This window comes from Platalea leucorodia (assembly GCF_965183815.1).
Source record: "Platalea leucorodia genome assembly, chromosome: 17".
Taxonomy (NCBI): Eukaryota; Metazoa; Chordata; class Aves; order Pelecaniformes; family Threskiornithidae; genus Platalea; species Platalea leucorodia.
In genome coordinates this window covers 304,022-329,684 of record NC_138839.1, presented here as the reverse complement: position 1 = coordinate 329,684, position 25,663 = coordinate 304,022, and the positions used below count along the sequence as shown (strand labels likewise).

Sequence of the window (25,663 nt, the reverse complement as noted above, 5' to 3'; positions counted from 1 at the left end):
AGCCTGCGGGGCTCCTGCAGAGGAGGGGTGCGCTCTCCTCCCCCACAGGCACTCTTTGGGGATGCGCCCCTTCCCGCCGCGCGGCTCTCGACCATCAGGAGGAAACAAAATGCAAACGTGCTACCTGAAGTCTGAGTGGGTTTTTCTCCTTTAGAGTTGTGGGGAAACCTGAGCCCCATCTCACCAGTACCAGCAAAGGACATACGGGTGTCTGACCTCCAGTCGCAGAAATAGAGGCTGAAAAAGAGGAGGCTGAGGGGAGACCTTATCGCTCTCCACAGCTACCTGAAAGGAGGTTGTAGTGAGGTGGGGGTTGGTCTCTTCTCCCAAGTAACAAGTGACAGGACGAGAAGAATAGATATTAGGAAAAACTTCTTCACGGAGAGAGTGGTTAGGCATTGGAACAGACTGCCCAGGGAAGTGGTGCAATCACAGTCCCTGGGAGTATTCAAAACCCGTGTGGATGTGGTGCTTAGGGACATGGTTTAGAGGTGGACCAGGCAGTTAGGTTAACGGTTGGACTCGATGATCTCAGAGGTCCTTTCCAACCTTAACGATTCTATGATTCTATGAAATAGTACAGCGCTTAACTTCCCACTGATGTCAGCATATCTCTTCCACGCTGTATTTATTTTGAAAAGGTATATAGTTTGGTTTTCCCCTGATTATTTCAGTTACAAATAAATATTCAGGGTTTTTTTCCATATGTGGACAAACAATATTAACAAGGTGAGGTGCATCCCTTTAGCAGCTGTGAAAAATTACCAGTGTTGGAGAAAAGGCTAGGTCCACGTTTTCCGGTTCAGCAGAGGTGAGAAGTTAAACAGCAACTATTGAGCAGCTGTTATATCAGCCGCAAATATATTCTGCAAAGTCTTTTGAATGGCCTTTCAAAATAGGCCTTTTTTTAGTAGAACTTAACAGCATTAAAAAAACTAGGAGTCAGTGCTAGTTTTGTCAGGGTCTCACTTATCCTGTGGACAAGTCTGCTGCAGCTTCAATTTGCCAGCTTGGTAAAATAGGCTGTCACATGCCAGGGACAGCCAGATCTGTCAAGCTCCACACAGTTTTCGTTTATTAGTTCTATTGGTTTTATTGCCTTTCTTATGCTCTGAGGGATGGTGGTTGTTTAGTGACAAGAACCTGGAAAATCATTCAAGTTGACAATGCTTTTTAGATTTCAGTTTTTCCTCGTGTCTCTATCTATAAAAAAGAATGACTTGACGACACAGTGAACTTAGCAGGGAGTTTGCAGTATCACTGAGAACTTGCCTTCAGGTTCTGAGGTCTGCTTTTGTTGCCATCCCCACATGACCAAACTACAGTGATGTACGGACTTTTAGCTGTCGTACTAGAAACCCTGGTTGGTACCTCACAGCTTTTTGTATGGCAAGGATGTGCTTTGTTTTTCGGCAAACGGTGACAATCTGGCTTTAATTTCCTTAGGTGTGGTGCTTGTTCTGGTCATTTCCAAATTGTGTGTGCAAGTCAGGAGGGAAGATTTTTGTGACGTTTTCCAGGTTCCTGCAATACTGAGCCAGTTGAAACATTTCTGACATAATGCTGAAACATCAAGAAACCTGGAGAAGACAAAATTCAAACTAGCTATGATGGAGGATCTCCTCTAGCTGTGCATGGGTTTTTGTTGTTAAATGTCCTCTGCCTAAAGAGAGGGATGCCACATTCCTCAGAGAGTGCTCTCCTAACGCAGAGCCAAAAGGAGACTCTGCAGGGAATCCATGCATTCACCCACACTGGTTTTGCTGCTTGTAGTCTCATTATGTATTCCTTTACAGGTTTCTTTAATACTCTCTGATGTGGCAGGCAGACAGCACGTATCACGTGAAATATCTGCCCTTCAGGCTGGCAGCGCAGGACATGGTCTCCCTCGTGCTTTAGCATTACAGCATCTTCAGTAGACCTGGGATGGGCAGTGCCACTTCTCCGGTCCTGGAGTTTAAGAATAACGTAATCAGCTTTTGCATATGTAATGAGAACAGAATCCCCTTTGCTTTTCTGCCATTCTGCGTCTGTCACTGTGAACAATGGCGGTGCCAGCATAACCGCTTCAAACGGACGGTGGGTACCGGCTGCGCTAGCGTCACGCTCCTAGCGGGCAGAGGTGAGAGCAGCCGCTCCTGTGCAGGGCATTTGCTGCTTCAGATGTGTCTTTTTCTGAGAACAAGTACGCAATAACAGGGGGAATCCCAGTGCCTTGAATTTCTGCTGTAGCAGAGGTTTCTGCCAGTTCTTGCACTCTGCAGCCATGGCAGGTGACAGAAACGTTCTTGATGGCAATAGAAATGTTCCTGATGAACAGGAGAAAGCAGCCACAGCTCCTGTGTCTCTGCCAAGATGAAAATCTTTCCTGTTGAGCTGTTTGTGAAGAGGCACGACTGCCGTCACCCCAAATCACGCTGTTGCTGAGTCAGCACCAAGTCTCCATTCCAGCAGTATTAGAGCGTAATGATCTGTGGCTGGATGAGTGAAGACACTCATATCTAGCAACAAATAGGAGGCATCTGGGCAGGGTCTCTAACTCAAAAAGGCAGTCTTTGCTGGTAAAAGAAAAATGTTCCCAGGCAGAAAACCTACGCAGGATATGTACAAATGCTAAAATGCTACATATTGGCATTTTCTGGCAAAGCATGGCGCTATATGTTTGCTCAAGGTAGATTGTGCTATGAAGGTAACTTTGCAAAACGCCTTTTGATGAATTCCATCCCTTAATGTAAGGGATATACTTGCACCTTGAAACTGGAGTGTAGTGGAGTTGAACAGGTACAAGGGGACTAGAATTTGTCCGAGTGAAATGGAACGAGAGATGGAGCAAAAGACAAAAAGATAGGCTCTATCATGAGTGTCAAGTAACAGCCAGGAGGGTAGGCTTAGAACAACGTCAATATTCCTCTCAAAAATAATCTTATCTGCAGTAATGTGTGGCACACCTAACAATAGACTCTCAGATCAATTCTCTTGCTTTTATCTTTTCTTGAGGTGCTGCATGATGAAAAGTGACCTATGTACACAGTTGATGAATAGCCAGAAACTTGCTGTAGCTATTCTCACCTGATGATCTCCAGCAGTTGCTGCTGGCGTGGTGCATACCTGTGGTCAGAGCTCTGAAGTGGTGGGGGGGGCTTTGCTGACCAGCCCTGGGGCCACACGGCCCATGGCAGCAAACAGCCTTCACCATAGGGATGGAAGCAGCAACTTCCCCTACTGGGGCACCAAATAAGGTTTTTCTTCTTTCTTTCTCCTCCGTGTCCCACATCTGCAGGGGTGGCATTTCTAGCTATTAATACTAATTAATAATACTAATAATAGTATTCTATTCTAATACTTCATAATATTGAAAGGGTTGTAACTACGTGTGAGAAACACTGTCTGATGGTGAAGTTCAAGATCTGAGATGTGCAAACTGAAGAAGAAAAACTGGTCTATCTCTTTTTTAAAGGACGAGGGTCTCCATTCCTTTTCCATGTTCTGTGCAGCCACGGGGGAAAAAAAAAACACAAGGCAGTAGATTTGGGAAGTCTGGATAGTGGAGAACATTGCTGTTTCTGGGATTTCAAGGACTCTTTTTCATAAGCTGTTCATTCCTCAGTTACCTATTTCTTAGATGCTACTTTAGATGCATCGATGCCTAAGCTGAAAAAAACCCTTTGATCTGCGCTCACTTTCCCTAGCATTTACAAACTTAAAAGTACTCGTGTTAAACTTTAATTATTCCCATGTCTGGCACTGGATGTTCTGACTACTGCTGCTTTTTTGGGATGTCTCAGAAGATACCAGTGTATGTAGCTGGGTCAAGTAGCTGATGGGTAAAATGAATAATGACTTGCCATGTGTAATAGTCTGCGTCTGTTACTGAAATTTAGCAGCTTCCCTGCCTTTTCATATTTTGTAAAGTGTACAAGGTTGTTGGCGTTGTGTGTTCTTTTCTCTTGCTAATGTGAGTGTACACCACAGACAGCAGCACTCAATTTATAAAATATCTCTGCTTCATAGCCACTTTTGGTGAGTAAATTTAAGAAAAAAAAAAAAAAGTATCTATGCAATTTCCACATATAACAGCAAATGCATTGCTATTTGTTATATTCTTCAGAACGGATTGCCAAAACTTCACTATTGTTATTAGAGCATACTGCGAAATAAAAAGATCAGGGAAAATCACCAAAGGAGCAAAGTAGGGACATAGCCATGGAGTTACCAACTTCTGTGGTAACTCCCATATGCTGCGTCTCCAAATGCTCACCTGATAAATTTGCTTTCACTACTTAAAAATCTAATTGGTGGTAGCATCAGCATCTGCCATCCGCTCAGTCTGAGCCCAAGGGCTAAACAAAGCTCACCTTCTTCTGCCTAAAATAACGGAGCTTTTGAGGTTATCGGTGCCCTGTCATCTGCTAGGAAATTACCAGGCTGCTCCCATGCAGTGGATTTGAGACTGATGGATTAGGCTGAAGGGCAGTTTACTTTGCTTTAGCCAGGTTGTAGCACCCCTTCTGCTCACTGCAAGTAATATCTAGTTAGCAGCCAGGTTGTTTGTTCTACCTTGGGAGTTTGAGGCAGGATAGGGCTCACTATCCAGTTTACCATTCTCTTCTCTCAGTGTATGAAAGAGACATCTGGGAAAGAGAGACCTGATTTGGGGCAAAAAGGAGCCAGAAAGGAATGTGTCCTCCTTCTTCGAATTCGGAGTTGTGTTGGTGCTAACCAGAGCTGTTGGTCCACCCTCGGAGTGGTTCCGTGTTTGCTCTCTTAACTGTAATAGAGAAAGAAAATCTGATTGTCAGATGGTACAAGAAGATCTCCCTAAAAGAAACCTGAATACCTACACGGCTAGAAAGGACTCAGAGTCCTTGGAGAGGTCTGATAAGGGGATAACTCTCAGCAGCAGGTCAGAGAAGCCCCTGTGAGCTGCACAGTAGCACTGGTGGGGTTCACATTTCCTTTTAAGATTTCAAGGCATCCACTTGGGAGTCTAGAAATACATATACCGGAGGCCCGGAGAGCTGGGTTCAGTCTAACACAGCCTGCAGCAGGAGCTCTTAGATGCTAATCTCTGTTTGTTAATCTCCTCTGTCTGGGGAAATTTGAGGCTTCTGAGTGAGAGTGAAGAAGAAAGAAGGGTGTCTAATAATCTCTTTCTTGCAATTCAGAAGAAATTCAAGTCTGATACTTTTTTTTTTTTTTATTTGCCTCATGATTCGATGTTTCCAGGTGCTGCATCAGTTCCCAGCTGGCTGCTGTGAGTCCTTTTTAGGACACCAGGCATAATGAGTAAAAGCCAGCAACTGTAGTGAGAATGGAGGAGTCCTGCATGTCCTTGACATGGCAGTTTGGCATATCCCTAGTACCTGCCCACCTCTGCCTCTGGGCACAGCCCCAGTGTTGCTGGCCTCCCTATGCATCTTTCATTTGGACTCTTGCATCTCTGTGAACCCTCATGTCCAACGCAAAGTAAAGTTGGACTCCAAAATATGTACCAAAGGAGGAGAACTTTGGATTCCTTGGCACTGGGCGTTACTCTTGTCTGGAAAGGTTATCCAGGCACAACACAACCTTCAATGAATACCCTATATGCTATATAGCAGTGTCATAAGGGTTACACCATAGGAACAAAAATGTTGCAAGACCATCAAAGCCAACATTATGAAAGTGTTTTGAAGGTTATTGATGTGCTTCCTCTGGGAATTGTATTACCAGTCACTGATATCAAAAGTAACAAATTTAAAGAACGTATAAATGACAAAGCCCTCAGAGCAAGAGCAAAGAGTAAAAATAAAAAGGACTTGTTAGATTACCATGTACCATATAGGCTGCATGGAACGTTAAATAGCATTTATCTCCTATTCTTTTAGGCAGGCCTCAAGGTTGTGCTTGTATCCTTTCCAGGCACCTGGAGCCCCATGTCTCTGCACTTGCTGTGCTTGTACAGATATATGGGAAGGGGAAAGGGCTGATGAGCTCTGTGTCCTGGTCAGGGGAAGGAGTGACTGGTGCTGCACATCCCCATCAGACTTGTCAAAGCCATTCACCTGATCCAGAAGCCAGCCAGAAATAACAGGTGGTCACATAACAGCAGAGCACAGCTGTACGGGGAGTCCATCATGCCTAACGAGAGATGGGGGAGAGTCCTGCATCCTCCCAGCTGCTGTGGCTGCTGGCTGTGGGAAGCCGCAGCAGAACCAGGCAGAGCTGGCTGCTCGGCACAACTTTGGCCCCCGGGATGCTGCAGGAGCTGCCCTCAGCTTCCAACGCTGCAGAAAGTTCCTTTTCTTGTCGGCGTGTGTGCAGGTGGGTTGTGTAGGGCTGGGTGTCCATGGCATCCTGTGAAAGGCCAAGCTGCTGGTCTTCTCCACCTCACACTCATGCAAACTCTTGGACACGTCCTTAGTCCTACGTCCTCCAATCTTGTATGCTGACGCTCGCGTGCTGGTGCTGCGGGGAGTATAGATGGCTTTTGAGGGGCAATCAGCTTCCAAATGATTTTAACACATTTGCATACAGACAAAAATAGCTTAGAGTTTGATGAAGCTTTAGGAGCAGCACTGAGGGACAGCATGTGTCTGGAGGAAAAGCTTATCATGAGCTCTGGGTATGTTCTCCTGGGGTTATTCTCATTTGGTATTTGGAAATGTCAGCTTCCTATTACTTGGTCCGCCTACAACAATACCAATTAAAAAAATAAAAAGGGAGGTATCTTCAGGTACACATTGAACTGTTCTTAATTCACAGAAATGCATTCATCTTTAAAAGTTAATAGTGCTATTGAGGCAAAGTAGGCCATCAGCACATGAGAGAAAAAACTTGCACCATCTGCATTCAGACCAGGATTTGAAGCAGTGCATTCTGTTGATATAAAATTTGAAAGCACTTGGTGAATGTCACTGGAGCTTTGAAATTAAAATTACTTCTTATTTCAGACCAGCTATTGTTGCATCTCTGGCTTGGGTGAGCTAGGAAAGGATAGAAGCCACTTGGGGCACACTTTATAATGCTGGCATTTCTGGAAGGTGATGAGGATGGAAGTGTTTTGAACTTAGCTCTGTCTGAGCCCATTTGAAATGCAATGACAGAATTCCCATGTAAAGGTTGTGATAAAAACAGAAAGAGGGAGAGGGGATTCTGTACTTCAGAATGAAGAAAATAAAAGGTCCTCACAAATGTCAGCTGAGGGATCTCTGGCTCACACTTGTTGGGGAAAATAGTGTGAATGCAGTAGCAAGTCTTCTACAGAGGAACAGTCTGCAAAGAGGCTGGCACCGTTACATCATATCACTACCGATATTTACGTTTGTATGTGCTAATTTGACACGGCTTTGCTCGTGTTTGCGGGAATGGCATAACATGGTTTTGAACTGCTAATGCAACTGCAGGGCAGAACCCTGCTCTGTGTCTGCAGCTTTGGTGGCTGTGAAGTTCCTTACTGACATTTTGTGTGCTATCAAGCATTTGCTTTGCTTTACCGCAGAAGGAGCTGTGTTTTGCTATTAAATCAAGTAATCCCGGTATCTAACTTTGGCTGTATCGGTTAGAGAATTCTTTGAGATGTTCTGAAAATGAAAAGCACAATTCAAGTGTAGGATGCTTTGAAATAGAAGATGGCTTTGATTGTCTCCTCTGCACCACTTTCCATGCAGAAGAAATTACACTAGTCTGGAAATGGTTGCAATATGCAGGTTTAATATAAGAAAACATAGAGGCATTGTTTAAGTGTCAGTCTTCAAAGGTGGAGAGTTGGAGTAGCAGTGTATGCACAGTACAGCAAGAAATTTATACGTTTGTAATAAGCCTCATTTGTCAGGAGGAGTACCTTGTAGGAATTCAGACCCAAAGAAGCCTTTTCTTTGCCCTCAGAGTTATTGTTTGAAGAACCTCAAGGCTTTTGCAGAATGAGTTATAAAACTTTGGACAACTGGAGAGAGCAAGTGACAGAAAGGAGGAGGAGATGCTTTGATTTCCCTGGCAAATTTGTTTCCCTTAAAAGGCAATTGATACTAGATGCAGCAGCTGTGTTGAATGGATCTGTTGCTGTTATGATGTGGTTTTCATGAGCGGGGTGTGTGTTCTAGGGCAAGTTGCTATCTGTGAGTTTTTTTCTGCATGCTTTTATCATGGTTACGTTTTTTATATCTGAGCAATGGCATAGCTTTAGAAGGTTATTAAACTCACTCAAGCAGCTGCCCAGGCACCTCCTGTGACCGACTGTTCAACAGCTATTGAAGTCTCAGGCTGGTCTGTCAAGAATCCAGATGTACAGTCATAAAGGATTGAGTGGAAAACACTAAAAACCATGGTGTTGAAAGAGGCAAGAGCAGCTTTTGCTCCTTCAGTTCCTGTGCCTTTCTCTGTGGTTTCAAGTCTGGAACCCGCTGCCGTTCTCCCCGAAAACCCTTTGCAGACTCCTCTGCGGGTTACAGCTGAGCTGTGCTGTGGTGGCAGGTGCCGCAGCAGAGAGGGATGCGCTGCTGTTGGGTGCCCCCGTGCAGGGTATTGCCAACGCCGTGAGTGTTTGGGTGCCAAAGACCTGGGCCTCCTCAGCCCTTCCCAGGTGAACGCTCCTGTGGTGTCCGCTGGGTTTGTTGCTCTGGAGCAATAAGCAGGACAGGAGATAACCCTGCTGCTTTTCTGTCCCCGGGTGCCAGGACACGGGACTTCTGCGTCAGCACCACCGCCTCTGCTGGGTGTTTCTAGATAAACAAAAGCAGTCCCAGCTCATGGCAGAATTATCTTGTCCCTGTCAGCTGCCCATGTAAGCTCAAGCTTCCAGCTGGGAGCAGTGACACAGATGAAAAGAAATTTCCATTGTCCAGAAGAATAATACCTGTGTGAGAAAGAGAAGTGCCTATTGTTGTATTTTGCTGCAGGCTTCTAGTTGTGCGGTATCGTCCTTCTGTTATACCTTTTACTAGCACAAGAGGCATTGCTATGAAAGATAATAAGCAACTTGGAAATCAATTTCTCTTTGGAACTTTGGAGGCCAGAACTTACAGTGCTGTATTTTTTTGTATCTTTCAAAGTGCATATTAAATAAACGCAATCCCCAGGAGTATTCAGAGGCAGCTCTTTGTATATAAAACACTTTCAAATGTATCACATTTGATGATGTATTAGTAAGCGTTAGGTATTTGTTCTGTATTAAGACTCTTGGTTTGCTGCTTGCACTATTTGAATACTGCCTGATGACGACCGGGCTGATCCATGTGCTGTTGGTAACCCCATGGGATTACTGCTAGGCACAAGTACAAAGAAAAGCTTATTCAGTCAGAGATCTGACTTTTCCCTGGACAGGACTCTGCTTGTTTCTGGGGTTGTCTTGGGGCAATTCAAATCAAACCACCCATATTGCTAAATCCTGAACACCACCCTGGACCTTTCTTTTAAGGGGGAGAAGACGACTTCAGGACCGTTTCTGCTCCCTTACGGCCTTCTTCCAAGATTGTCTGGTGGGATCCTCTGCATTCAGCTCTGCTGGAGATCTGCCACAGGCGGTGCTTCTGCAAGGCTCAAGGACAAGGTGCTTGGGACGGGGCTCTCGCTCCTGTTTGTATTCAGGTGTCACCACCAGCACGTGGAGCGTTTCAGCCAAGGATGCTCTTTGCAGGCTGCCTGTTAGGGACCTGAGAGCAATGCTCCTGAGGAGCAATGGGGATTTGCCTGTGTCACTGGTGTCGTAGGGATGGGACAGGCTCAGGTTGTTATTGGGAGAAATGTACGGGTTATCAAGGGATGCCAGGAGCAGCCAGATGAAGAAGAAAGATAAAGAAGGATTAAAAAAAAGAATATAACAGAAGGAAAACCTGTATTTTTCTAATCCAAACCCTGCTCTGCAGTGGCTCTTGTACCCCGTAGTCATTCTTTTGAGACGTGGCGGGGAGTTGGAACTAGATGATAGTCAAGATAACTTGAGGCATTGGGTTGTGTGTTTAAAGTCAGTTAGATTTTTTTTTTTTTTTTGGTTTTCGCTATTACTGTGAAAGATTAATATATTCTAATGTCTCAGCCACCAGGTTGACTTCCAAGGCATGACCTCAATTAGAAATTTGTTCAAGGATAAAGAAATTGCTGTGATTCAAACCAGTAATCTTGTCGAAAGCTAGCATTTAGTCTCTGGAAAGGAAGAAATCCCACTACTTCTGTGTCTGTGTTGTGTATTTGTGCCTTGTACTTCAGGTAGCCGAGGCTCCACTCTCAAGCCAGTAAAAATCCAGAGGAAACCCTCCAGATAGACACTGTTATAAATAGCAGAAGAATCTATCATCTGCACCTCTGTATGTCTAGAAATTATTTAATTCCTTGGTTTGTTTTTAGATGATACTTAGATGATACACAGACGCTCCCAGTACCTGTCTCCGAGTTACTTGTGGATACTGAAGCATCACATAACAGCAGCCTCTCAAAACTGCGGAAACCTTTTTGTATTATCTTTTTCTGGGTGCTAATCTGTTGGGTATTAATCCAGACACCCCACAGCGATGAATGTGAATTATGTTCCCAGAAAGCTGAGATTCCTTTTCAAACTTTTGGATGGTTTGAGGAATACAAAGTAAATCTCATGAATGCATAGCCATCAGAAAACAAAAAACTCTTTTAGAATTTTGGGGGTGAAAGGGGAGGGAGGGGGGCACAGGAGCTGCCTCTGCATCCCCCTGCCACACTTCTCTGCTCCTTCTGCCCTTTTGCTTCGTGGTTTAGCCATTAGGACCAGAAAAGGCTAGTTTCACCTTCCACATTTTTAATAACGTATCGTACTTTGCAAGTTCAATGTAACAGAAATAACATGGGTATCCAGTAAAAGCCAGGGCGACTGGCTGCACAGCAGAGCAGAGCTAATGGCTGTTGCTCCCAGGGCCCAGGGCTGTATTTGGGGGTAATTTCCTTGCAGGGTAGCTGGGATTAAATTCACTGATGCTCATCATCCCTGAGGATGATCTATTTCCTTTCATCCTTCTAGCAGGGAGTACAAATGCGAAACTTTCAGCTCAGAGGTATTTTTCCAAATAAAATACCTTCAGCTGTGGCTATTGGTGATTTGGAAGCCCTTGCCAGTGAGATTTAGCCTTGAGCTGATTGCCATTGCTGAGCAGCTGAAAGCTGGCCAGAAATGGCTTTTGATTAAAAAAAAAAAAAAAAAAAAAAAAAAAAAAAAAAAAAAAAACCACCAAAAAACACACACGCACAAACAAACAGAACAAAAAAAAGCATGCCTTGGGATGGGGACAGCAAGAAGGGAGAGGGTTTTTGTGATTATCCTTCTCTGCCTGAGAAGGGAGACTTCCCCTTTGTGTGGGGGACTGACTTTGGGTAGTAACGAGCAAGCAGAAAGTGGCAGGTGAGAGAAAGGTTTCCCTCGCAGCCCTGCCAGCTTGGAGCACTGGTGGTACCTGCCATTCCTTCGTCCGAGCATTAATCAGCCCTTCACAGGCTGCCCTCTCTGCCTGCCAGAACTGGGGAGCTGGAGCAGCCTGGCTTGTTTCAGCTTTGTGTTTCTGCTAATGTGAAAAATATAAACATGGAGTGGGCTGGTGGAACAAACAATAGCTGATTTACTTGGTTAATTTAAATAGCGTGTAGTGGGAAGCACGGGGAGGCTGCATCGCTGCTCCAGCAATCATGCTGGGAGGGAGGTCTGCAGCGCCATTACGTGCTATTATTACTTTCTGGATAATGTATACATTTTCACTATCACATAGTTTTTCTCCTTCATTTTTCATGGGAACTGGCACTAGATTAATGGTTAAGCCACGGAAGAGACGTAACACCATGCCAGTCTGATTTATTGACCACTTAGTGCTGATGAAGCTGCAAACAAGAGTCAGACAGATGTTGCAGCTGCATTTTTCTTTATCAAAACTAACAGCTTTTTGTGGTTTTTTTTTAACCACTTCTTGCGCCATATCGTGCTTATTCTACAGCACCAGGGATACTGGAACAAATTTCTCCACCACCTGAAGGAGACTCCGCTGAGGAAGCGGACTAGATGCCTCTGGTGCAGTGTGCCAAGGAGACTTGCTCAGGTCACTGGGACAGATGGCAGCAACTTTGACTCAGATGCATGGGAAGCGGAGCAGCTCTGCAGAGGCTCTGGGCATTGAAAGCACGGGCAGCTTTCCGACAGGCACATTTCCAGAGCCCTCTGCAGCCCAGTCCAGGGCTCCCTGTAGGACCTCCCTGCTGCCCAGGGGAAGGGCTTCTGCTGTGGCGTGTCCAGTGTCCTGGCACGTTTCCCGCATGGAAGTTACAGTTGTAATTTTTCTTCTAGTCTTTCACTTCTCTCGTGTTCTATTGGTAGATCTCCACAAAGAAATAGTGATTCTCTGCTGATTGAGTTTTCCAAAACATACATATTCTCTTAATTTGTGTCAAGACATTTCAGTTTACTAGGTAGATTGGCATTCATGAGGCTTTCCAATCTGAGGTCAACTTTTAGACGTAGACATAAGGAACAAACCTGTTGGTTTTGTGTTTATTGTATATGCTTTTATATATAAAAAGTATAAATTCTAGTGCCAACCCACTGCTGAGGTCCGCTTGCTTCTGCTGCAATGAAGCCAGGAAGCCCTGTTGTCCTGACTTGCTGGGTGACAAACAGACACTATCAGGCTGTGAAAAATACAGTTTATCCAAAATGAAGGAAGAAGCATCTGCAGAACTGCCAAGTCGCCCCGTGCCGTGGCGGCAGCGTGTCCTTGCTCTCTTCTTTGAAACTCTTCTGAGAGCAAGAGGTGTCTTTACACAAAATCTCTGAAGCATATTACTTTTTATTACTTTATCATCTAAACCACTAATTACATTAAATTAGCTGATGGAGACTATTTGGGTGTATAGGTAATCATTTTTATTATCTGAATATTTTCTGAATTATGCATGAGGACCATAGCGTTTCAGACCTCCCCTTCATCACCTCCCCAGTCCTGAGCAGCGCCGTCCACTAATGTTGGAAGCAGCTCAGCCACCCCGTTAATTCCCCGGGAGCCCTGGCTGTCGCCTCCGTCGCCTTTAAAGGGTAAAACAGGAAGGCTGAAAGGCAAACATGGCTCCGTTTTGTGTGGCGACCTGAGGATTTGCGCTGCAGTGTGGAAAGAGAGGAGACAGTGTTTTAATGTGTCCTCCTCTGGCTGTCTCTCGTCTGGGGCAGATGATGTGCCCTGTGAAACAGAAGGTTTTGAATGCATAAAAATTGAACATAAAAGGTCCAATTGTTTGTCTCCAGGAGAGTCTCGGGAATAGAAGAGCCGGCAGTTTTCTTTGCTTTCGCGCTTTTCAAAACTGCTTCAAAATAAGTTGTTAGCAATTCCTTACTAGGTTTCCTTGCCTCTTCCTTGTGCAATACAACTCTTTTTAACACAGGCTGCAAGAATTTGATGCTGCAGTCTAGCAGAATCTTCACTGAAAATCCCCCGATTGCCGTTTTCATCAATAGAGGGAAAAAAATGCAAGTTCCAGCTTGCACTTTTTCCAAACTCAAAAGAGAGCTTCTCCTGCAGAGAGATGCAACTGGTTACTGGAGCCCTGCTGGGTACCAGCATGCGAGGGGATGCAGATGGAGGGAGGGCACACTCTGTGGGGCTGCTGTGCTTGTCATGCTGCTGTACACGGTCACCACGTGAAGGGGTGGCCTTTCAGCTGCCGGTACCATCTTAGCAAGCCTCAAGGAGCTGGGAGATGTGACCAGCTGCCCCCTCATCGCGGGGACGTGCAGGATACTCCCCACGGGCAGTGCGCACGAGGGGGTGCGTGGTCACCCCTGCACCTGGCAGCAGTGAATGCTGCCCTGCCCCGGGCTGGCTCCAGGTGCAGCTGCCCAGCACGCCGTGCCTGGCCTCAGTGCTGCATTTTGCCTGTTGGAAGTTACCTTCCACTGGTCTTTCCTTGGTGCGGGGGTCCATGTACTGCTCCAGCCCTCTATGGGTTTCATACATGAGTACTCCCATTAGCACAACCTTTGCAAACAAATGATGGCTTGCGTTCCCTCTCCTGCTCAGAACAGGGCTCTAACAGCATTAATGAAACATTAGAGTTTTAATTACACCATTATCCTATTTATTTTTATAAATAATTCCAAAGCAGTCATTAAAGTTTGTGAACTTAGGAGTAACTGACTTAAGGGAAAGAAATCAGCTTCTCAATCTTGTTATTATCTATTGTACAATCTCCCTGGGATGCCGTTGGGAAACTAGCGGAGTTGTTTCTGCTGCTGTTGTTAAGATGATTCATTTACTCGCAGGGTGGTAACAGGCTGCTCAGCTCCCTACTTGAAACGCCTGTGTCAGTGGGATGGCGCTGCAGTGCGTCAAAGCGGTCTTGCATCTCCTTTCTCGGCCCCCGTAAGAAGGTGCATGGGGAGAGAGGGGAGCATTGAACAGCCCTGCAGGAGCAAGCGCCTTGCAGTTGTTCTGCAGCGGTTCTGTAAAGGACACGCTCTCTTCTAGTCCCAACCTTCTGCAGCTCACTGTTTTCATCACAAAGCTGCAAGATCTTCAAAAAACAAGAAATTTCAGGCTTGTCTGAAAAGAGGCTGTCCTTGGGGCACTCTGTAATACTGTTTGTGAGCCTCCTTGGCTCTTCCCTCTCTCTTTCTGCTGTCATACGGGGAAAGCGTGGCTGTTACTGATGTTCTCGGGTGAATTTCCGTATATTTGAAATAGCCTGATGTGGACCAGAACTGATGAAAGCATTGGATCAAACAGACCGCAGGTCCCTTAAACCAAAGCAAATTACCTGGTGTTTGTTGTGACTGATGTTTGCAGGACTCTTGCAAGTATTCAGTGTTGTATGGGTTGGAAAAAAGGTTCACCCTGAGCACACAAGGGGAGCAGGAGAGTTGTGAGCAAAGGGCACTCGGGGCAGGGGGAAGCTGCGTGCAAACTCCGTCGTGCCTCATCTTTTGGCACCTCTTTTAAAGAACAGCTCCGATGTCAGGGAAATTTGGTATGCACTGGGATCTCATTATGATGCTTTCTGTCATAGTTTTAATTAGGAAGGTAAATGCAGAGAGCCCTGAGCGGAGGGAAGAGGCTCAATGACATAACTTTTGCTCTGCTCTTACCACAGAACCCAGACATCGTGTTGGTGCACTACCTGAACGTCCCTGCCATCGAGGACTGTGGAAAACCGTGCGGCCCCATCTTGTGCTCAATAAACACAGACAAGAAGGAATGGGCAAAGTGGACAAAAGAGGAACTCATCGGACAGCTCAAACCGATGTGTGAGTATCTGGAGGCTTTTTTGGTCTTTTTCTTTACAAAGGGCTAATTCAGAGTACGATGTCTCTCACTGCCACCAACCTTCCCTGCGAAGGAGTCATTTGTCACCATCAAACTCAACTTACATCTGTATGCACTTTCTTTCTTCCCAATATTCAACGCTTCTGGGATACGTAGTATGAGAGCTGCCCAGACTGTCCCCAAAAAGGTCATATCCCAAAAAAAGGTCCCCTCCATGCACTGGGAAAAAATTATATATATGGTCTTGCATTTTCAAGCACCATTTGTAGGCACCTACTTGGTTGCAGAGAACCTTTGCAGTATTGGCAGGCTGGTTTCCCCCAAGGGCGCTCCATGTTTGTGTGGTTCAGTGTTGGATCGGAATGGGTTGCTGTTGTTTACAGATGGACTCCGTGGAGCTGAGTGTTTCAGAGTGGGTATCATTTACTACTGTTCTAAACTTTGCAGCCTAAAGAGAAGGCTGCTTAGATGCACATTGTGATCGGGAAGTTTGCTCTGCAAACAAGTAGCTCTGTGGAGTTCCCTGCATCCGCCCTGGAATATATTTTCTTTCACATCACAGTTATATTGTATGTCTTCCTCTGGAGGATACGTCCCAATGTGTACACAAACATCTTTTCGCAACGAAAGAAAGTTTAGGCATAACATGGGTCTGTAAGCAAGAGAAAACTAACTGCAGGAGCCACAATACCAAATCTAGGTGCTTGCATCTGAGTCAACAAATACCAGGTCTGCTTTTCTCCCTCATCCCTGCCCCCAGTCAGATGCTGGGGTCATGCCTGGCTTTCCGTAATTAGAGGTCACATCCACGAAGGGCATTCTGATGTGTCTCAACCGTCAATGAAAGATCAGTCTTGCGCTGACTGCAACATTAGTAATCTAAGTTTGCACCGCTCTCCTTTGTTGCATCCTGAGCTCTGCAGGCCTGTGTATTCCTTTTCCACACAAAGTTGGAGGGCAGAAGACAAGCAGAAGAGAAGAGAGAAAATGACACATTTGCTAAACAGAATATTGCCCCTGGGACTGATAACCTTAGACAGAAATCCAAGATGTTGAAGGTGTAGCTGAGACTGGACAAGTACCTTAACATTAAACAGGAGAGGAAGTGGTAGCCTGTTAAAAAATCTGCAGTGCATCAAGAAAATTATGTGAAAACTACAACAAACTCGCTGTAAATTTAATAACACTTGGCTCTTTTATGTCTCAGGAGGGAAGAGTGAAATTCTGCAGAATTATTCAGAGTATATGTGCATGTACACGTCTCTGTTTATGGGTACATATCCTGGGAAACGCATCCTTAGAAATGTAGCTGAAATAAAAGCTTTAGATTCTGATCAGACCTAGAAAACAAAGAGGACACGGATGACTGTGTTTGGGGAACACAGAGGGGCACTGCTCGCCAAGAAGCCATCAGATTTTCTTCCAGTATTGGGTGTGCCGTGAAATTCTGGAGCCAAGCACATTAGTTTCATCACATTTTTGCATTAATCACATTCTTTCACAGACTTCACAGTTTGATTGCCTGATGTTTCCAAATTTCTCTGCCCTAAAGCAGATTTGTCAATGACTTAATCAAAGCGTTGTGCGTAGTGTCACTGGTGAAGTGACAGTGTCAGCCTTTTACCTGTTCCGTGTTGCAGTTCATCTAGTTTTATTCCTCTGGACTTGGAAGCTGTCTGAGGTTTTTGTTGTTTCTTTTGTTTTCTTGGTTGCCGTTTTTCATAAGAATTTCACATTTAGGACAAGTTAGTGATGATACAGCCAGGGTGTGCGTGGAGGTACGAGGCCAAATACTGTACCTGCAGGAAGGTTTTTGCATCCTGTTTCAGACCATTGATGTCATTCAGAATTAGGAGGAGAAGCTGATACTAGTTCTACCTTTGGGGAAAATGCCTCCTCCTGGTCAGAGGCTACAGACAGCATCCAGTTCTTGACTCGCTGAGAACAAGTGCTGTTTGTTCAAGTCCTACTCAGCCTGGACCAGAGTCAGGTATTAAAGCTTTTGACCTCTGTCAGGTATTAAAGCTTTTATATCAGAATCTAGGATAGCAGAGGGTCAGTGTTGTGACAGCCAAAGGCTGGGAGCATGTTCTCTTGGCTGTGTGTGCCTGGAGAACTAAAAGTGATGTGGCAGATGGCTGGCAGGGAGAGAGGCATTGGTCTGAGAGTCCGAGCCAGACAAATACATCAAACTGTTTTTCCTGAAATGCAGGGAGGCCCTGACTGGGATGAGCAGGGAGTTCGCTCACATTTCTTGCATGCATAATTCACTCAGCTCCCTCTTCCTTCCCCACTGCATCATAGAATCATAGAATGCTTTGGGATGGAAGGGACCTTTAAAGGTCATCTGGTCCACCTCCCCTGCAATTAGCAGGGACATCTACAACCAGATCAGGTTGCTCAGAGCCCCATCCAGCCTGGCCTTGAATGTTTCCAGGGATGGAGCACCTACCACCTCTCTGGGCAACTCCTTCTAGTGTTTCACCGCCCTCATTGTAAAAAATTTCTTCCTTATATCCAGTCTGAATCTACTCTCTTTTAGTTTAAAACCATTATCCCTTGTCCTGTCGCTACTGGCCCTGCTAAAAAGTCTGTCCCCATCTTTCATATAGGCCCCCTTTAAGTACTGAAAGGCCGCAATAAGGTCTCCCTGCAGCCTTCTCTTCTCCAGGCTGAACAACCCCAGCTATCATCCCAAAGTCAGTCCAGGCTTCAAGAAGTGTTTGGCAGGCATCCAGGACAGACGCAGGCTCCTGGTACCAGACTGTGTCACCTCCGTGAGCAGAGCAGTGCGCTGGATCTGGGCTGCTGAGAGGTGGCTCCTCCTGTCCTGGTCTTGAAGAAGACCTCTGCGAACCCAGAGCTTCTTGACTGGCTTCAGAGGTGTTTTTTCCTAAGGCTGTGACTGTGCTTGCACTGGTGGTTATGGATGAAAAAATACCTTCTCAGCGTGGCCATACAGCTCTGAGAGCTTGATAGAAACACCATTAACTTGTTCTAACATAGCTGGTCTGTGAACTAATTAAGAGACTGAAATTAACCCATCTGAACATCCATGAAAAGTAAATACTCACTGCAGATGCTCTGAGAATTTGGGTTTTTTCCACATCTCCAACTGAGTTGAGACCATAAATAATTAATCAGCCTGACTTCAGTTTTCATGGGTTTGGATTTTTGGTTTAGTTCTGATATATTTGTCACCTGCCTTCACGGTGGGACATCCATGACCTCCTGATTGTCCTGTCTGGACTATCATTGTTGGCTTGTCAGACCTCAGTTTGGCGGTCCTTGAGATGGAAGCAGACAAGCCTGGAAGGGCTGGATACACTATTCATGACCTCCAGCAGGATGATTCCTCTCTCCTTCCAGGCTAGGAGATGGGGTGCCTTGTCTTAGAGGTGTAAGCGTCGTCAGGGAGCACAGGGAGGGCTGTAAAGCCTCCACTGAAACATCCTGCCGCTGATGGCAGACCTGTGATAATCTGACCATCGGCAGCATCCTAACTGGTTGTCTGAATCAAAAGGGTCGTCATGTGTTGCTTCTGTACAAATGCAACCTTTCAGGACATTTGTGCAAAATGAATAGTGATAATACATGAAAATTCTGCAGGAACGTTGTCCGAGACACCTCTAAGTCATTTTAGGATGCCTGGTATGAAGAATGGGCCTCAATTTGTCATTGCTTTCAGTTTTTCCCCCCTCTTGTGCCCCGTTATAGTCTTGCTTTGAGATTTCTCTGAACAGATTAGCAGATGTCCTTAGAGGCATCTGGTGGTAAAAGCAAAATGCAGTGGCAGAATCCAGCACAGCAGAATTCTGTATATAAACTCCATATGATCAGCAAATTGTGGGCCAGCTCATGTTGGGGGTTTCTCCAAATCATCCCCTTTTGGCTTTCTCATCCCTCAGCTGGCGAAGTATGAGCTACAAGCTCACAGCTGGTGCTACGTTGCAATCCTTGTTTCAGGTCCACTATAATTAAGAGCTATCTTTCTTTTGGAAAAAAGCTTTTTTCATTCCTCTGCTGCTTGGAAACCGATTGCTCTTGCTTGTGCCGCCTGCTCACAGCCACAGCTGGGGAAACTGGAGGTTTCACGTGGTACCCGTCAGACTTAATACCTTTGGGCATAGACAGCTCTTGCCTCTCCCTGGAGTCGCCAATTCTCTCTGTTCTGCCTGTGTAAATGAAACGATCTGGGGCTCTTGGAGGTGACCTGAAACTGCATCCCTGCGCCGTCGCAACTGGAGAGGGCACTAAACGCTTGTGGCCCAGAATGAAGTTTAAATAGCAGTAATCGGCATTAATACTATTTGAAGAATTGAGTTGTTGGGTATTTTTATCTTGACTTAAATTTATATTCAATTTCAGTAATTGTGTTTAAGGGTTTTTTTAATATTTAACCTTAAAAGATCAGTTGTACAAAAATGCTATGTGGGATGATTTTTACTATTCCTCAGCTGGTTTGTCAGAGCTACAGAGTGACCCTCAGTGGAAACTGAAGCTTGCCAGCTTACTTCCAACTGACTTCCACGTAAACAGTAACTTAGATTTTTTTTTTTTTTTTTTTTAAAGAGTTTGGTTTTGGTAATGCAGATGTCCAGTTTTGCTGGAATAGTACTTACATGTTACTATGATTGGCTGTGGTTTTTTTACTAAAAAGAGAATACAATAGTAAGGGCTAGATAGGTTCTTGCATCCCTCTGGCCTCTCGGACTTTGAGTACCTCCCATTCCCATCAGCTGCAGAGCCAGTATCAGCCACCTGCTCCATTTCTCATCTTCTCACCAAGATGCATCTCCTGACCCTTTCATTACTTTGTGTGGTGCTCCAAATATGGGTCACATGCAAGAATTGCACCTTTCCTCTCCCTCTTAGATCTGTAGTGACCTCTATGTGCCCAGGGGAGGTTGTTCCCATGCCTATATGGGCCACTCTTTAGGAACTGTGGTTTCCCTCACAGGTGAGTTTTACGTACTGTAGAAAGTGCCACTTTGCCAAAAGAGCAAGATTAGCGGCTGTTCTTCACCTGGTACTTTGGGCTGTCTTTCAACTGCATTTGGAGATAACACAGTGAAATAATCCCGCTAGCTGATATCGAGTGTTGATAGTAATCCAGTGTGAATCTCACTGTTGGCAGTAATGGAAATTAACTTGAGGAAAGCTAAACCAAATAGTTTCCTGTCCCCCTAAAAGTTAGATATTAAACCAGACAGAGCAATTACAGAACCTCTCTGAGGATGCCATGGGCACACCAGCCTTTATTTTCCATTCTTCCTTAGCATTTTATCTCCCCTCGTAGCATTCAGCTGTAGTAACTCGATACTAGAGCATCTGCTCAGGTGGTGCTCCTCTTTTCCTGGCAGTTCCACCCAAGGTGTTACAAAAGAATGATAATTGTCCATGTGGTTAGGATGGCATCTGACCACCCGAGACCTATGGTGAAGCCGTGGAGACCAGTCCAGGGTCATGCCGCTGGAAGAGCTGGAAGCCCGACAGAAGAGCGGGAGGTGAAGAGTTTTTGCCCCAAAATCACCTAACAAGATTTTTGCTAAAAAAAAGTTGGGTTTGGTTTTGTTTTTTTTAATGGCGATAGGCGGCCGGGGGCTTGCAGCAGCCCCTCCCCAGGCCGCCGTCGCCGCGCGCGTCCCGGGCCGCCGCCGCCCGTTCCTTATCCGCTGGCGCCACCTGGCGGCGCGGGGCGGCGGCGGGCGGGTGCCGTTCCCGGCGCCGTTCCCGGCGGGATGAGGGCCTGGAGCCGCCGGCGGCGGAGGGAACCGGAGTTTGGGCAGCAGTGGCGGGCAGGCGTGGGGCTGTTCGCTCTGTTGGACTTTCGCTGTTGACTAAACCGAAATACAGCTGGGGACGAGCGCCTTCGCACTTCATTTACACTGCACGCGGTTCCAGAACTTAGCCGATCAGATCAGAAATTTCCCTTCCCTCGCGGAAGGGAACAGCCCAGCGATAGCAGCTTTGTCCTGATTAATATTGTCAAAGGCAAGAACTCCTAGCAGGATTTGCTTTTTATTATAGGTGAGGACCATGTAGATGGCTTAGGAGAGCAGTTTGAGGGAGTTCGCGTTCAGCACTGTTCTTTCACGTGCAAGCAGCCTTGAACTTCAGGTGGCTGTAAGTAAAAACTGCTGTAAATAAAAGTCACAGAAGTCTCCGTCCGAGCAGCTTCAGAAGAGTCGCTTCCCACTGGTCCTCTCTGAGGGTAATCGACCTACATGCACTTCCCGCTTGCTATTAAGCATCCAGTTGCATCTGACCAAACCTTCAAGGGAAGGTCTCATTTTGAAAGAAAGACTTCTCTTTAAAGAATGGCTAAGAGTGAAACGCCTGTACGAGTCCTTACAAAGACATTAAAATTCAGGAAATGTCATGAAGAAACGGCGAATGTGCAAGGTGATCTTCCCCTCCTGCGTCCCCAGCAGCGAGGCTCAGGAAATCTTTCCTTCGTAACCAATAACGAGTGGAAGTGGAGGGCTGGAAAGTCAAAGCTGAATTGCGTGTGGGCGTCTGGATATGAAAGGATAAATCTAATGAAAATCTCCTCTAGCCGAACTGAGAAATTGGAGCAAGGCCTTTACTTCTGTCAACACCAATGTGGTGAAGATTGAAGGGACAAGGCTGCCATTTCCAATGGACCATTGCCATGGAGACAGTCTCCTGGTGTCAACAGTTGGTGGAGCAGGATGTAGGAAGCAAGGCGGACTTTCGTTCCCATCAGCAGAGTGGTAGGAGAAAGGACCCGCTCACGCTACGGTCAGTGCTTGTAGGATTTTTTAAGTGTTTTGTGTCGGTCAGGAGTGGCCAAGGGCAGGACTCTGCCACAAGGGTTTGCAGCGGGCCATCTGAAATACATCAAGAGAGAGAGGCAAACAGAAACCTAACCTTGATTATTCCAAACATTCCAGCTCTGTCAGTCTATGCAACTTCTCTGTTTCACATGGGAGATATCATCGTTGTTACTCCAAAAACAAAAGATGGGCCCTGACCTGTCAAAATGGGGCAAAGGAGCAGCACGTAGGGTATAGGGAATGGCTTCATTATGTAGTGTACGTATATGGGTAAGCTGTGTTGTATGTATGGGATACAGAAGAGCAAGAGCTTTGGAATAGAAACAGGAAACATAACATGGATGAAGTGGCAAAGAGGAACATCTAAGAGCATTCAGAAAGGGTGAAATGATCAGATTTAAATGTGGGAAGGTATTTTAGGGACCAGTCTTGCTTAGGGTGGAGGAAACCACAGAGAGGGAAAGGGTCAGGGTTTTAGCCATTGATAGTGTTCGGTCTAGAGTGAAGGTGAGACAGCAAGGTAGGCTTGAGGTGATGGGGAGGAGGAAGACATCTGCAAGACTGGAGGACTGCAGACCTGGTAATTGTGAAGGACTGAGTACCACCAGCAGCGGAAGAAGGTAGAAATAGCCAGGGTGTTGTAAGAAACCTGGACAATCATACTTTTCTGTGTGTGAGTTTCCTTTGGCTTCTGAGCTGCCTTTTTGCTGGTAATCTAGATTGTTTTTCATTCCTTTGCTCATGATGGTTAGACAAAGTGCTGACAGGGCTATTGGATGGGGAGCTGTTGGGCCAATATCGGAAGGTCATTTTTATTGTCGTCTTCAAAAGGGAAGAAAAAGAAGAAAGGTGTGAGCCCATGCTCACAAAAAAGAGGTTGGAGGCATTTCTGCTAGGAGCAGCTTTAGCACTCTGAGTTGGGGGCCTTCCTCCAGCCTCACTTCTTTTCTTCAAGCGCCCAGTGAAATACCAGTAATTCTCCCTGGCTCCGCTGCCTCGATGCTACAGGTGCTGTGCAGAGGGTGCGTGGCAAGGAATATGTTGCTGCTGTAATGCAGCAGCTTTTAGACCCGTTTGTGGTATCCCTAGAGAGGAAAGTGCTGGAGCAGTTCACAGCTTTCATTTTAAATTATAAGGAAATGCAGGAGGAGTCTGAACGGAAATCTAGATTAAAATACTTCCCAGAATTTCTGTTAAGCTTCAGTCTTTTTTTTTTTTTCTTTGTGTTCCTACATTATGACTATATTTAATCAAATGTAGTTCTGCAGTGGTCTCACTTTTTGAACTGCTAAGAAACAGGAAGAGTGTGTGTGTAAGCTTTTTGTTAACCTTCCTTTCATAAGGCACTTTCTTCCCTATAGAAATCTCCTTTCCTGCTGATTCATTATGTGTCAGGAAGGCAAGCGTGACATGTTAAAAGCCATCTTGATAGTATTTGGTATTCAGTACTAACAACTCACCAACTCACAGGAGTTTTTCTTTAAAAGGGGGAGGGAGAAAATCTGCATATTGGGTGTGCCAAGATAGTGAATAATTTGCATGAAGCATCCAGACATTCTTTTTTTGCAATCTGTCACCCTTCACTGGCTTTTTATTTTATAACCTTCATAACATACAGGGAGCATAAGCACTAAAAAAAGTTGCACCACGTGGATGGAAGCTGAAGCCGGAGCCCTTTAGGACCAGCTGGAGTGAGGCTAGGGAAGGACCTTTCCTCAGCAGCAATAGATCCACGATGGGACTTTCTTATACTGGAAGGACCTGAAAATAATAGGCATGGTACTATAAGTATCCAGCTATAAAACTGTCTGTTATTTCTTAGTTTTCAGCTCACAGCTGGATTCAGACTTAAGAACCATCATCATGAATACACAAACCATAAGACATGATTCACTTACCAGACTTGCCCCCTGTAATACGCTGCTCATCGCGGGATTTAGCAGCAGTAGGGAGCAAACTCTGATGTACTGCTGTAAGATAGGCTTTCTATACTTAGCAACACATATGTGAGCCCACTTCTTCAGCAAAGCGTTTCTGAAGTAACCGGAAATAATGCAAAGTTTCTCAGTAATAATTACTGTTCTATAACTTTATATAGTATAGCTGAAAGTATTACAAATATGTTAACTGCATTTTAATCTTTCTGACAATGTATTTTTTGCAAAAATGCTATTTGAACATCACTTATTAGGCATGACATCGCATGTGACAGAATAATGTACCTAGAATAATAAAATGAATGCGAGTGGAGGTACTGAAGAGGTAAACGTATATAAACTTAAACTTAGACGTAATAACAGATACTGAGCATTAAGAGGAAATTCAAAATTGTGAGCTTACTAGAAAACAAAATCTGTTGGGTATGATAACAATAAACGTGGTTGTCAAGCAAGCATAGAGGGACTCATTACTAAACTAACTGCAGCACTTTAAATAGTGATATGAGGAAGAATACTTGTAAACCTTATTTACAATATTTCTGCAAGTTATCTGGCCCGGCCAATAAAAATATGACTTCTGTAATATAAAACCAGACCAAGATGAGATGCTGTTAGGCAAAGTAACATCAGCGGGTGATGAGGCAACCCAGCAACAGGTGATAAAAAAGGCAGTAAAACTGCTTCAGAGGGCAGATCCAGGAACTCTGTTCCACCGGCTGCTTATGACATACTAAATAAGCAGCATCAAAGAGGAGAACAAGAAATTCACGTGATATCCTGCCTCTTTGATGACGGTCAGTAGCAGTCATAAACGTGCCCTCATTTGCTTCTGATCTTCTTGCATGAAGCAGCTTACAGCTCGTTGCTCTGGCGTCTGCAGATACTTCTGGCTGTCTAGTGATTATCAGATGCCCAACGTGCTCTTGCCAGCATTTCACGACCTCACATCGAGGACCTTCACTACGCAGGGATCTGTGTATTTAGAGCGTAATCCTACAAAGTTGAAGTCCGTGGGACTTTTAACTTTGATTTTGTATATTCTGGTTAAGGGTTTTAGAATACAACATGCAAGGAACATGCTTTACTAGAGTATGACAAAGACACTCCTGAAAAGAAGCAGCTCTTCAGGCCTGAGCTACCAGGCACGGGGACATCTTGGAAATGATGTTACCACCAACCAGCACTTTCCAAAATCTGCAAGTGAGCTCTAGTGCACACAAAGGATAAATAAATAATATGCACGTATAAATTGCTTAGAGAGACATTAAAGGAGACAGAAGATGCTTTGGGTTAGTTATTATGGAGAAAACATTTTATCAAATGCTGTTTCCATTGTAAGTCAGGTTGAGGATATCACTGTTATGTGAAATTCTGCATCTAAAAAATTCTGAGAGGGAGCCTTTATTCAAATAATTTCTGTGCATGCAGTTAGGCATTCTTATTTAAATAGCTAACAGGCCAAGGGAGTCCCCAAGAAAAGAGACCTTCAGTTTGCAACATGTTCTGCAACATCACCCTCCTGTCCATTTTCCCAAATTACTAAAAAGTTGTCCAGGTCTGAGGAGGAACTCATACAGTGTCTGTTAGCGACTCCCAAAAAATGAGTCAGTCTTCACTGCTGCCAACCAGGATCTGACAATGAAGACCTGGCAAAAGGTTTGTATTTGCTATTATACTGGTGTATTTT

General features: G+C 45.1%; 1 protein-coding gene across 1 annotated transcript in view; it reads left to right on the top strand.

The window, feature by feature from the left end:
• The window catches only part of CAMTA1 (calmodulin binding transcription activator 1), a gene marked incomplete at its 3' end in the record, with an annotated part of 321,803 nt that overhangs the window by 244,605 nt on the left and 51,535 nt on the right, over positions 1-25,663 (top strand). Inside the window, exon 7 of the mRNA XM_082328970.1 lies at positions 15,064-15,217. Within this exon, the coding sequence (XP_082185096.1) occupies positions 15,064-15,217 (154 nt within the window). The remainder of the gene's footprint in view (positions 1-15,063; positions 15,218-25,663) is intronic.